The 14,264-nt window shown below is 45.9% G+C and overlaps 1 protein-coding gene across 21 annotated transcripts in view; it reads right to left on the reverse strand.

Annotated features, from left to right (window-relative positions):
* CUNH9orf3 (chromosome unknown C9orf3 homolog) overlaps positions 1-14,264 on the reverse strand; it is a 335,956-nt gene that overhangs the window by 133,412 nt on the left and 188,280 nt on the right. For all 21 annotated transcript variants that reach the window (XR_003048420.1, XR_003048423.1, XR_001517531.2 and 18 more), the window contains exons 6-7: positions 9,396-9,585; positions 5,344-5,450 (exon numbers count right to left, since the gene is read on the reverse strand). Coding sequence is in view for 10 of the 21 variants with exons in the window: in XM_015594789.2 (XP_015450275.1) it covers positions 5,344-5,450; positions 9,396-9,585 (297 nt within the window). In the remaining 11 variants the exon portion in view is untranslated. The remainder of the gene's footprint in view (positions 1-5,343; positions 5,451-9,395; positions 9,586-14,264) is intronic.

Consider the following 14,264-nt stretch of genomic DNA (forward strand, 5'->3'; position numbering starts at 1 on the left):
TATGACCCTGATTCCTGGTCCAAAGCGATGAGAGCATCATCCCCCCTTGGTGTATGGCCCTCTCTTCCCTCTTCCTCATGGGCGCAGGGTTTTAAATATGTTTTTTATTTTTCTATTTTTTTTCCTTATTCTCGGATCTGTGTTAAGGCACACTCATTTCTAGTTCCACCTCTGAAATTAGAAATGTATCTTTAACTGTATTAAGACTGACAAGTTGGCACTCTGGCATCTGAGAGGTGAGAAGAGATGTGGATGCTGATGCATTTATATAATTGAAGGGAGAACAGGCTGATGGCCTCAGTTTTCCGCGTGGGGCAGGAAGCAAAAGAGAAAGAGAGATTGGAGAAGGTCTGGAATAAATGCCAAAGGCAATGGAAAGGGGGGCTGTCCAAGGAGGAGTGAAAAGGTTTACTGGGTCCAGGGGGCCAGTGGAGACTGAAGTAAGGCCCTGGGGAGCTCTCAGCCCCAGACTGGAGGAGCGGTGGAGAAGACTGTGCTAGAGGTGGGGGTGTGACAGCAGCAAGGGACTTTTGAAGGAGAAGAGCTTTCCCTGAGGCAGACTCACGTGGCTGCCAGTGGACACCTACGTCTGGGGAAAGATTGCCATGTTACTTAAGGATTAGAAATAAAAATTTTGAGAAAAATTTTAGAGGTGAAAACTTCATGATTTTAGAGAAGGTTTACACATGGGCTTTTAACTTTAAAAGTCTTACTGATTTAAATGGAACATACAGTGCTTAGGCGTGGTGCACCTCACAGAACTTGTGGTACACACATTTCATTTTGGCTGTGGACTGAGTTACATATTTAGGGTTTTTTCTTATTATTATAGATGTCTTTGTGCCCAGGGGGATGAGGCATTCATGAGGAAGGTAGGAAAAGAAGTCTGCATGTCTCTAGAATTGTATCGACTGTGGAGGTGGCAGCTAGGAGAAAAAGCCACTTCAGGCTTGTCAGGGTCTCCTCAACGTGATATATTTTGATGTTTTTCTCAGCACGAGCTTGACTTTAACAATGAATCCAGAAAAAAAGGGGGCGTGGTAATAAATCATAAACAATGAAAACCAGTGGAGATTTCTTCTGACCCCGACTCTGCAGCTCTTCCATTTCCACCAACCCCTCAGAATATCTAACTAAATGCACTTAGAGAGAAAATGCGGGAATCTAGCTGTGCCCCAGAGACAAAGGCACCAGAGCCTTTTGGAAGCCCCCGAGCCTCTTCCTTGGCAGGAGTCAGTACCGCAGCACTGCTCAAAAGGGAAGATGTTAGGCTGGGAGGTGGGGGATGACAGGAGAAAGTGAAGAGGTGGTGGCCAGGCAGGACAGAGTAGAACAGCATCAAGAGCAGGCTTCACCTGGCACACAGAGCTGCCTAGGCCTGGGAGCAGTGAGGAAGAATCCGGAGAGAGCCGCTGGGGTCTGTCTACGGGAAAGGCAGCTTTAATAATTAACAAATGAGAAAATGGACGGAGGCAGTAATATGACCCCCAGCCTTTCAAAACTCTGAGCAAATGGCCTCAACAGCCTGCAGTCACGTTACAGGCTGCCCAGCAGAGGAAAGCTGAGAAGACTGGGAGAACATGAAGAACGGTTGTAACCAAAGAAAACTTACAACCAAGTCGATCTAAGACATATTTGATGAGAGCCATGATTCAACACGGACTGCATGGAAGGCACAAATGGAAAACCAGTTCTTATAAATTACTGAAATTAGTAAGTCAGAGCCAAACAAAATTTTAGTTGTTTTCGTCTCAGCTTGTTAATACTCCAGTATCTATAATCAATGCAATGTTGAGTTTTCTTTTTTTCCAATGTCTACTGAAAAAATTAGGCACACACTCTCAAAATCGGGCACAAAGCTGCCTGGTCCAAGGTTACTTTTTTACTCCGACCTTTTTGTCCTTCCTCAGTTCAAGATACACAGAGTATTTTTATTTCAATGCAACTAAATGTGATATTGACTCCCTTGAAGGTAGGAAGATAGTGTAGGGGAAAGAGGGTAGTTTCAACCCCCCGCTCTGCTCTTTATCAGCTGCACGATGTTGGACACCTTATAGTCTTTCTGAGCCTTGAGACATCTCAGTGAAAATGTTAAATAGTCAGCAGGAGAGGTAGAGCAGGACTGGCTCATGAAGCAGAAGGAAATCAAAGAGAGTGTGGGACACAGAAGCCAAGAGAAGAAAGTGTTGTTAAAAGGGAGTGGTCACCCACCCATGTTGAAAGCGGCTGCAAAGATGGGTAAAAAGTTTCCACTGCATCTGGCAAAGTGAAGAAATTATTCAGACACAAACCAAGACATCTAAATTGTTCTTGGTCCATTATTTCAAGACCAGGGGATATCTTAAAAGAAAAAAAAGATAGCATCTTCGATCACTGTATTGTTTTAAGAGACTTCTCTCTTAGGTCTTACTGCATATTAAAACAAAACAAAATCTGAGAATAAATTTTTACAACCCTGGTTCCTCTTTTCACTTTCAGTAATTTCTAGGTTCTCTGTGCCCGCTTAAGGGAAAATGTGAAAGAGATGGGAGTAAACTAAATCTAGACTATATAATCCGGGGCAGGTTCAGAAAAATTTCCGCTTCATCGTAAGCACATCTGAAAACAATATTTTCTGTAGTGATGTGCAACAAGTCTTTTAAATGCAGTTATTTCATAGTTAGCCTAAATTTAGGCAAATATAATTTCTGAAGACTAACACAAAGAAAAACAAATGCCATCATTAGTCTTCTAGCACACAGATCTAATAACGGTATATTCTTTCTCGTGACTCCATACACACAGGAAAAGCTGTTGGCCCCCAGCGGCTGAGTTGACCAAGCCCCGTGGAGTTAACAGATCAAGCTCTCCTCACCTGTGTAGACTTTCCGGTGTGTAGGCTGACTGCTTATAAAGTGGAAACACATTTCATCAACTTATGTTAATTATTATGCTTCTACTCCACCGAAGGATGATGGTCATGCAGAACTGGAGGCATCGGAGGAACTTAAGAGATTTGGAAAATGGAGAACCCGAGTCTTGACAGGTGACAGAATAGGCACAGTTATACAGCTCCCACATAAGCATGTGCCTGCATCAGCCACCCTAAAACAAATGTCTCTGACCTTCACCTGCCCCCCGCCGAACACAAATTCCCTCACAGAGTCCACACTCACCATTTCTACTTCCTGACCACTCATTCACTCTTCTACCCACTTCAATCTGGCTTCCTCCTTCACCACTCATGAATAAATGCATGCATGTCAAGGTCACAGCATCTTTATGCGGTCCAACCCAAAGGTCACTTCTCACCCTCCCTTTTACACACTCCTCAGCAGCATCCAACATCCTACTCCCACCTTCTTGACTTTCCTTCCTGGCTTCCATGAGCCCCGGGGTCCGGTTTTTCTCTATACTGATTTCCCCAGCTCCTCTGCTGGCTCCTCTCCACCTCTTCTCTTACTTTCCTCTCTCCCTGGTGATTTCAATGTGCTCAGAATTTTAAGTATTTATAGGTCAAATGTTCCAAGCTTTCCAATGAGCGCCTGACTTATAGACCCCACTGAGTTCTCAATACTGAATAGCTATTTGACATCTCAAACTAAATGCATGCGAAACTGGAATCTTTATTTTTCCCTCCAAAGCCTGCTCCTCTCAAAGTCTGTGCTATCTCACTAACTACCCAACTGCTCAAGTCCAAAGCCTAGAAATCATTCTGGACACTCTCATTTCCCTCTTCTCCACGTTCAGTCGACCAAAGATCTGCCAGTTCCACGTCTCAAATAGGTCTGCTTCTTGAGTCTGTCACTGCTACTACCAGGACCTCTTTAATGGATGACTGCAATATTCCAACACTTCTGCTTGCTTTCAGTGTGCTGCCTGCGGTCTATCCCACACAGCAGCCAGAGCAGCACTGCAAAACTATAAGACAGACCAAAAGACTCTTCTGCTGAAGGCCCTGGGGCATCTTCATTGCACTTGGAGTAAGGCTCAAGGACCTGGATCCTGCCTGGCTCCTGCCTGCTCTCCCCACCCTTCTAGCCACACTGCCCTTTCTGTTGCTCTGCATGTGCAAGCCAAGCTCTTTCCTGCCTTGGGGCCTCCGTGCTCCTCTGAAAGGCATTCCCCAACCTCCTCACTATAAATCACTGTGTCCTCTTCACACTTCTCACCACCTGTAACTAGCTACACACGCAAAAAGGTCTCCGCTAAGTGGAAGCTTTGTGAGAGCAGGGTCCCTGTGCATGTGGGTTACGAATGTAGCTGTCTCACTAGCTGAGCGAACAAATGCAAGAACATTGGCATTGGGTGGGGACTGCAGGGCTCCAGGCTCTGGCTCTCCTGAACAATAGATGAATCAGCGCTGATGCCAGCAGTTAGCATGTGAGCGGGGACTTCTCTGTGGGAAGAGAGGCCAGCCCATGCTGCAGTGCTGCACGAAAGCACCAGCCAGCCTCCGGTTCGGGTCAGGCTCAGCAGTTCCCTCAGACGTGGACCTCAATGGGCAGTTACTGAGGAGTGGGGGGCATTTAGTCAAAAACGGCGACAACACAGAACCGCTTCAGGCAGGCTTCTCCTCAGGAGATGAACTAGACTTCAAGGCTGCTATCTAAAGTGGAGATGATTCCTGGATGGCTGCCTTCCCACCTGTCTGATTGTGGATTCCAAAGACTTGGCTATAGTCGAAAGGGGGCAGGATGAAAGCTTCTGTTGCCACAGCAACTGCAGTGCTCCTGGGGCCTAGGCTCGAGGTTTCAGATAAACAACTATTCAGAGAAGTGAAGAAAACGAGCAAAGCAGAGAGGGACAAAAATGGAAAAACGGCAAGAAGTAATCCCACAAGTGCTGCAAGATACACTCCGAAAACAAAGTGCAGGAGCTGGGAGCAGAACCCTCCCACAGGAGTGGCCTCCTGCTGGGACTTATCCGGAACAAAAGGCCCCATGACACAAACATCTGTTACTACTAAACACTTAGAAATCAATATTTTCCTAAAGGTTTTTTTTTTTTTCCTTTTGGCTTTCCTTTTACTGTCTGCCAGGCTACCAAACCCAACCTTCTCCCAGACCCACAGCCACCACATGGAGTGACTATTAGAACTTCAAAAGAATCTGGTCCCAGAAATGGCCTTGTGCTAGTTTTTTCCTGAACAGAGACACCAGGAAAATGTCAGAAGGCAAATCCAAACCCACACCCTGAAAGACTTAAAACCTAACAATAATGTCCCTGGGAGGATGAGTAACCTAGTCCAATTTAATTAAAAAAGGAAACACGGCAGATCTAATAGATGGCTCGGACGTTTCCAGCAAGGAAGGAGATGTGGGAGGAAGAGTAGAGGAGGTAAAGGGTCGTGGGGAGCTTTACCTCAACACCTGCATCTCTTCCGGGGAGTTCCGTACCTCGTCCTGGAGGCGACGCCAGCGCAAGACAGCCCGCAGCTCCTGCTGCTCCTGGGCCTCGCTGGGGGCCAGCTGTTTGGGCCACAACACATAAACACACATGCACAAAACACGGTCACTGTTGTCCTCCTGCAAGGTCAGAGCCTACGACGGAGCAGCTGGCTTTGTTTCAAGGAGGATGCCACAGACCGCTTCCCCGTTGCACCTTGCGCTCCATCAGAAAAGTCGGGGAGCCAAAGGGGCCTCTTAGGTCCTCAAACAAAGAACCAGCTGCTCACTCTTGCTGCCTGTTTGGGAGGTGCCCCCTGGTCCCAGAACCAACCCCCGCCCCCTGAAGAGAGCAGGCTTCCCTAGGGGGCCATTTCCACTCTGATTCCATCCAGCCCTTTCCTGCTTTGTCTTTCTGCACAGGGTGAGGAAGGTCCCTCCATTTGCCTCCTATTTTCCCAGCGCTCAGTTTTGTTAAAGGCTGTTTACAGTGGAGCCTGCTAATGCAACCCAGATGATTCTGTTTGCATATAACCAGAAACAGTGTACTGCCTGGGCTCACTCTGTGGGAGGGAGAAGGCCACTGTACCCAGCCCTACTGGTCAGAATCAGCCGCTGTCACTAGATGTGCTCACCAAGCCCCATGGCTATAACCTCCTTAAGGCAGGGCAGCCGGACATCCACTGGGGATGGAGATGTTAGTAGATTATCTAGAGGAATTTCTTGAAATTAAAGATTTCTAATAGTTCATTCAACAGATATTTACCAAGTCTCTGCTAGGCCCTGAGGACATTATGAACACAGCCCCTACCCCATGGGGTCTGGGTGGGGGCGGAACCGGAGGAGGGGGGAGATAAGAACACTGACATCAGAGTTCCGTGATGATAGAGGTGAAAGACCAACGAAGGTGGTCAGAAAGCTTTCCTGAGAAGGTGGCAGGGTCTAAGCTGGTCACCAGGGAAAGCAGGCGTCAGCCAAGGGAGGAGAAATTTCAGGAAGAGGGAAATCATGTGCAAGGCTCAGGGGGCCTGGAAAGAGCGTGACGTGTTTAGAGAATGGCAAGGGATGTGGTCAGGCGAGGAGCAGGCTGCCATCCGGAGAGGAACAGAGATGCCGAGAAGCGAGCAGAGGCCAGCTGATCAACAGACTTGTGTTACGAAATGAGTTATGCCCCCTCCAAATTCATAAGTTGAAGTTCTACCCCCCAAAATGTGACTGTCGTAAATGGGGCCTTGAAGGAGGTAATTAAGGGTAGGAAGGTCATCGGGGAGGGGTCCTAACCCAACAGGACTGGTGTCCTTATAAGAACAGGTAAGAGATACCCAGAGTAGTCTCTCCACATGTGCACAGAGGAGAGGCCATGTGAAGACACAGTGAGAAGGTGGCCGTCACCAAGCCAGGGAAGAGAGAAACCAAGCCTGTCAGCACCTTGATGTTGGACTTCTAGCCTTCAGAACTGTGAGAAAACAAATGTCTGTTTAAGCCTCCCAGTCTGTGGTATTTTGTTATGGCAGCCCGAACTGATTAAGACACCCGTGAAAGACTTTAGACTTTATCCATATTGATGACAAGTTATACGACTCAATCTTGCAACTAACTCAATTCACGTCTCCCTACAGAATGCAATTGTGAGCAGAATGCTGATCTCCATCTCCTTATTCAATGATTTCTCACTCCCCCAACTCTGCCATGTTTGTTTATGCTCCATGCTGTAGAGTGACCAATGTGCCCTCACGTCCTCCTCACTGAGGGAGCCTGTGACTGATCAGGAGGGTGCCATTAGGTGGCTCACCCTTATCTGCCCAAAGAGTGCTTCTCTCTTGCCTGGAAAGTCTGCGGGCACTTTTCAGGGACCAGCAGCAGCTGAGTCTCACTCATTCTTCAAGGAAGGGTCCTGAGAGATGGACATGCTCTGGGAATACTTCCAAACTTTGTGCTGGTTCTAGAACTGCCACTTTGCCTCAAGAGTGTTCGTGTTTTCACATACTGAAGAATTACTGCATGCACCTTGAAGGATGATGAGCCAGGCTGTCCCCTGGTGCCAGGTTAGGAGAAAAGGAGGGATAGAGAAACCTCAGCTCCTACTTTCCCTTTGAGTCCATGTCAGAAGTCGCCTTCTCCATTAATACTTTCTTGATCTTCTCAGACTTGGCCTCTCCTAACTTTGAACTTGTACAACATTTGATGTTTCCCTTTCTTCTAACTTATTTTCTTCTTCTTGCCACTGTGTGTTTTTCTCATATCTGCGATTAAACTATGACCTCTTTCAGAGCAGGGCTGTCTTTCTTATTCATCCTTCTATCCCTACAGATCTAGCACAAAATGGACACACGGAAGGTTTTCAGCTGTCAGAGGCAACAAGGCCAGCTTTGTTCCTCTGTTGGTAGAGACAGACATATTCAGGGCAGTTAGAGGCAGGACCCATGCAAAGAGCCTCAGGAGTGATGCCCTGGAAGCTCAGGCAGAGGGGAGGGTAAAGGAAGAGCGCTCTCTGGGGATACAGGAGATAAAGGACAGAAAAATCATCATCGAATGCCTGAAATACATTCACAATTTCCAAGAACAGCACAAATCTGATTGTCTCAGGATGGAAGTACCCCCAAAAAGGGATGGTGATAGCAGCACATTTATAGGAAACCTATTTACCTTTGCTGAATGCCTACCATGTGTCAGGCACTGTGCTAAGCTCATTTACACATTATCGTATTCACCCTGCAAGGGTAAGTATTCTCACACCCATTTTACAAATGAGGAAACTGAGGCTCAGGGAGGCTGGTGAATAGCAGAGCTGGGATTCCAAGCCTGGACAGACTCTGAACATAGCCGCTTTCCACAAGTCCTCCATGTGGCCTCCCTTCATGGGACTCTATGTGGCAGGGGGACACACTGCTAGCTCTATGGGAGTGGGAAGCTGAGTAAGATACAGCTCTGCTTTGAAAGAGGTCAGAGTCTAGTAGTGGTGAGGAGAGAAGAAAGAAGAAAAAAGCGAGAGAAAAAAGAGGTAAGTACCAAAAACTGTGGGAGTTCAGTTTCTAGAAGAGCAGTATTGAATTGTGAGTGGAATGATCAGTCTGGGCTATGCAGAGGTGACCTTGAGCTGGTTGGTGAAAATTAAATAGGACTTCAACAGGTGGAAGGAACTTGAACAAAATCACACAGGTATGCACAAACTTGGGAACTTCAGAAAATGTTAAATAGTCGAGTGTGTAAGGGGTGGGGATAGTAGAGAAAACAAGTGACCAAATATTCACAACTGGAAAATAAGCAGGAAGCAGTTTAGCTGCTATATCCTCATTAGAGTTTGGGGTCAGTTCTTTAAAGTAGAGGTTGTACTGGGAGTCTGTTGACCAGGTCTGGCCTCTGGGTATGTTTGGTTTGCACAGTATTTTTTAAATTAGTAGATTTCATATAAAAATCCAGATTTATAACTTTCTTTAAAAAACTAAGAGTCTAGGCTATCTCGAGCCCTCCCTTCAACATGACAACAATTGGTCAGAACTAAGGAGCAGCTGCCATTTTGCCATAGTCTTCACCATTCCTTAATCTCTAATACCAAGTGCTTTATTCTTCATTACTTGCCAGCACGCATTTGAGATTCTGACTCCTGACTTACTAAATCTCATTGTTTAAAAAAACCAAAATAAAACACAGTCAATGTCGCCACAACTATAACTACAAAGGAATACTTGAGTAGCCTCAGCATGACCTTTTCTGCAAGTCTTTGCTCAAATGTGCCCTTATCAGAGAGGCCTTCTAAAACAGCACTTCCCCCACCATTCTTTACCTGGCTTCATTTTTCTTCACAGTACTCATCATCACCTGATGTGCTACAGATGTGTGCCTTTGTCGATCCTCTGTCCTATTCCAGATTGTGAACCCCACAGGGTGCAGGGACTTTTCTCTCTCCCCAAGTGAAAAAGGACAATGCTTCATGCATAAGCACTCAGTACACAGCTGTTGAATGAACGAATGACTAGGAATAGTATTTGACTCCAGGGAGTGAAATGCTTAGGGTCACTTTAAACCCACCTGCTGTGCTTTGGCCCAGAACACATCTTCCAAGTGAGTGGCAAACCCTTCACTCAGCCACTCTTCCGTCCAGTCACGGGCCCCGATGGCGAGGCCAAACCAGGAATGAGCAATTTCATGGCAGAGACGGGTCCCGCAGAGATGGCTCCTTCCAGTCAAGGTGCTCTGAGAGAGGAAGACGATGTGTGGGCTGTGGATAATGGGAGAGAAAACACACGGGAGTCTTGTTAGAGCCTGTCCTCTGTGGCTGCCCCATGGGGAGGCGTTCTCAGCCCGGCGAGCCTGTTATTATCATGTGCATGCTAGATCATGACCGATAGGCTGGAAGCTTAGATGCTTTTAGAAATACATAAAGTGGCAGTTTACATTTCTGGCAGCAGTTCAGGTTGCCGTTTCTGCCAAGCAGTTGTCTCCGTCATCAAACAGCTATTACCTGTAATAAGTAACCTGTACCCCAGTTTTACACTGAAGAAATTACAAGGCAATGGAAGCATTTACTTGGAAATCTGGACTGTAAAAGAAGAGCAGGTGTGAGAATGTGAAGCCCATGCTGTCAGGAGATGATCAAAGAAGACCCTTCAGCCAAAAATCCAAGCGGCTTACGAACAAATTGAGAAGTCATGCAGAAGGACAGGAAAAGCCGAGAAGAATGGAACCAAAAATTTTCCACTTCAGACTGGGGCTGGTTCCAGAGTTAACAAACAGGTGCCATGGATGGGTGACTTTCCAAGAGACTCTGATAAAAGTTGAGTTTCTGTAAGGCAAATATTTTCAATACCATCATTTTCTTTCTGTAGATGCTTACACATTCAGAGGGCATAAGAAAACTATACAGAGAGAGAAAAGGAGAGAGAGAGACAGAGAGACAGAGAGACAGAGAGACAGAGAGAGAGAGAGAGAGAGAGAGAGAAAGGGAGGGAGAGAGGGAGGGGGAGAGAGAGAGACAGAGAGAGAGAGAGAGAGAGAGAGGATTTAACCCACCCAGGTATGCAAATAGCCCCAGGGCTGGCACCAGCTTGGGAGATTTATCTAATCTTATTTTCCATACTTTGTTTTAAAATGCAAAATACCATGATTAGAACTGCACAGATGAAATGGGAGGGAGGGAGGCGGAAGAGAGAAGAGGCAAACAATGTACTGCCTATGCTTCCTCTTTCGGCTTTTCTCATTATCCAGGACTTGTTTACAGTCTTATTAATGTAGAATTTGCTCTTTAAAAAAAAAAAAATCTCTCCTCTATCAATTGAACAGAAACAGTTGTGAAACCTTCCAAATTAAGAACTGTACACACTGGTTTCTTCCTTCAAAAGCCATTTGTTAGCGATCATGTCAGCTCTGCGCAGGCCAGGACTGCTTGCAGATTTGTCCTCCACCCCCATGGCCACCAGTAGAGAAAACCCCACCTGTATTTCCCTTGCACAACATCACCCATTCAGCTCAGAGAGCCCAACTGAAATCACAGGAGTCGTGTGCCAAAATAGACAGCTTTTATGTGAAATAATAACAGGGCAGACACGCAAATGAAAAAGCGTCTGCCAGGCTCTTGGCAGAGTCCACCAGAAACTCCAGATATTAAAAGTGCATTGGGGGCATATAGGACACAGAATGAAATGCAGCAGGTACCAACAGTAGTTTAGAGCACTAATTCATGGGTTAAAAAGGAAAAAAGGAAGGAAGGAAGGAAGGAAGGAAGGAAGGAAGGAAGGAAGGGAGGGAGGGAGGGAGGGAGGGAGGGAGAGAGGGAACTGAGAGTCATGGGAGCTTACTGAGAAAGTCCGTGGAGAAGACAGACGTGCAACCTGGCATTTTTAAGTAAATGACCCCTTGCTCTGGCATGCGTAGTGCTACAAAGAAAAGCCACAGAAATGTACCAAGTAAATAACATTCCAGACATACTGTTGGCAGCACTTCATCCTTTTGGCTAAAACAAAACACAAGTAACATCAGGCCTTATAAACAGGCTCAAAGACAAGCCTGCATCAGAAGGGTCTGTGGGCCAGAGACTCAGACGGTGCACCCACCGTAGTTACAGAGACTTTCTAAGGCTGGCCCCTCTGCTCCACCCAGGAAGGTTACACAAGCTGATGACTGTTCATGAAGAAAAAGCCTGCCCTGTCCTCAGTGACCCACTAGCTGTTTTGTCCCAGTGGGGAAGCCAATTCAAGGCCCATTTATGCAAATATCAAAGTCCGAGAGGGCCTGAAGGAATGTAGAAAAGCAGATGTGTGGGGGGTGGCATTGTGTTTCTCTGCCCTTTAATTTTTCTCCTCTGGCAGTTTGTCCTCTCCAGCAGACCTCCTTCTCAAGCTGCCTGTACTAGGGAGACACCACCCAGGCCCTGGCGCATCTTGCCTGAGTTCCGGACAGGCCCTGACATCCCTGGAATCCCACCTACATTCCCACTTCCCATCCTCAATCCTTTCTTCCTGGCCAGGGATAAATGTATTTCCCATTGTCCTCTGAAAAAGCTTAAACATCCTCCTAGATAGGAAGGAAGGGCGGTTCACTGGGTAAAAATGACCCACCCTATTATCAGTGGAAAACTTCTCTCTGAAAAGCAATTTTCCAGTTGGGAACCAGACCCCAAATCCTCCTACAGTGAAGTTTGTTTTCTAAGGTTGGGTTTTATCTGTGGGGTATTCTGGGGTCATATATCCTTATGAAGGAAATGGCTTGTTTCTTAAAACTAAATTAAAACATGGAGTGAGGTTTTGATAACCTTTTCCAAGGGTTGTTAACAAAATTCTGACATAAAAGAACTAATAGAATTTTCTTTCAAGGAGAATTTCCTCTTTTTCTTTTGACCCTCAAAATCAGAAATTCTCGTGTTAAGTAGAATTTTTAAACTGCTTTTTCTCAAGTTAGTGGAGAAAAATATAATGTTCTTAAATTCACTTCAAGGAGTAATATTAAATATTCCTTTACCAACAGATATTCTACTTTATGTCCACCTTCAAAACAGAATGAATGTTTAGAATTTTCTACTCCTACCTTAACCTTGATTTATAAGTTTCACCCCTGGGCTCCTCACACATTCCTCCTTTCTCAGACTCTTATTCATGATCCTAATCAGCCAGCAGGTCATCAGTCTTCACTCTGACAGGGCCCATTTGAAAACGGTTTTCTTTTTTCTTTTCCTCCCCCTGAAAAGGCCTGTGTCAACTGCCTCTACAAATGCCAAATTGTCGATTCATCATCATTACATGGGATGGAAGATAATTACTTCAACGATATCTTCACCCTAAAAATGTATTTTTTCTTTTTTTAAATCAGTTTATCATTTTTTCCAAGTAAGAGATGGGCAGGGAAGTAATCTTTTCAACTCTCAAAACGCACAAGCCCTCTTGCTTGTATTCTCCATAATAAGTTATCTTTCACTACACGTGACAGAGGAGAACAACAGAGGGGCAGAGCAGGGAGACTGTGGGCGAAGAGTGACAGCAGGACACGTGTTCCCATTCTTTCCCAAGAGACCACCAGCAGGGCTGCCTCCCCACAAAGGCCACATGGTATTGCCGCCCTGCCTCTCTGAGATTAAAAATATCATTTCTGGTCTGAAAACAGTTTCTCGAGACTGCCCCTAAAAGCTACCTCCCCACCCAGATTAGAAGCCTGTGTCTGTTAATTTGAAACATGCTTCTAGCAGAGGAGGAAGGAGTGCCTTCATTACTCTCAGGAGCCGGTCCAATCCTTTGGGAGGAATTCAATTTGGAGCGGAAATGGAGAATTTCATCAGATCTTAGGCAGGGGATGGTGTGTGATTTATTTTTGCTTTGTCCAGGGAGATGTGACCAGTGTAAGCCATCTTGCTGCTCAGTACTTACGGGCTCTAGCTCCGCACTGCTACCTCAGCTGGTCAGAGCAGGCTATGGTGGGACCAAAAGGACAGGAAATTGCTTTTGGTTACAGACAAGAAGAGCCTCAGGCCACGCCTCCTAGACTGGAGCAGATCCCAATTCCCCTCAGGGGAAGCAGATTCACTTTTTATACAGATCCCCGGGAGGGGCCTGCTTCCAGGAAACACATTTATATTCATCAAGCCTGAACTTCTTGTGGGTTCAGAGTTTTTCGGTTTCAGTGACACACAGAGCCCAATTTCCCATTATAGAGGGGAAGGAAGAACCAAGAAAGAAGGAAACTGAGGCTCCTTTCCCTCCAAAATCAAACTGGATAGTTTAGAGGGTCTCAGAAGCACATGAAAGCAACTTTTACTTGCATGACTTAATTAGTTGCTAATTTAATTTAATTTAATTTGGACAACAGAAAAGCAAACTCACAGTAGCCTGGGGCAATCTGAAAGAGAGGACAAATGTCTCTACCCCTCCCTTAGGTTAAGAACACGTTTCTCTTTCCTTCACAAGGTGTGACATGATATATGCCAGGACTGCAAATCAAATGCTCAGCGCCTGACTCTTCATCTCTGCAATGAAATCTCTTAGCCCTTCTCTCCTGGATATAGTCTAATATAGGGGATGCATCTGTTGTCCCAAAGGCAAAAGGGTGGCCCGGATGACCTGGCAGGATCCCTGCTGCCCTCTGGCCCTGAGACTGCTCTGTAGGCACTAGTCACCTTCTTTGGCACCCGTCTGGCATCCCGCTGTGGCCACACAGTATAGTCTTGAAACGCAGGCTTAGGAGATGAGGAAATGCTATTTTGGGGGATATGGGACTTTTAGTAGCCTGAGGTGAAACCCGTTCTAAAAACTTGAGAAAAACATACTACATTTGATCAACACAAGGATCTCAGTTTAAGAGAAAAAGATAATGTTAGTCAGTATAAGTTTTCCATTAAAAATTCTGAATAGAAAATAGGCAGTAAAATATCTACTTATTTACGTCAATGAATTTTGGGTCCAATTGCTAAATGTG

Source organism: Pteropus alecto, unplaced genomic scaffold, assembly GCF_000325575.1.
Source record: "Pteropus alecto unplaced genomic scaffold, ASM32557v1 scaffold138, whole genome shotgun sequence".
Classification (NCBI taxonomy): domain Eukaryota; kingdom Metazoa; phylum Chordata; class Mammalia; order Chiroptera; family Pteropodidae; genus Pteropus; species Pteropus alecto.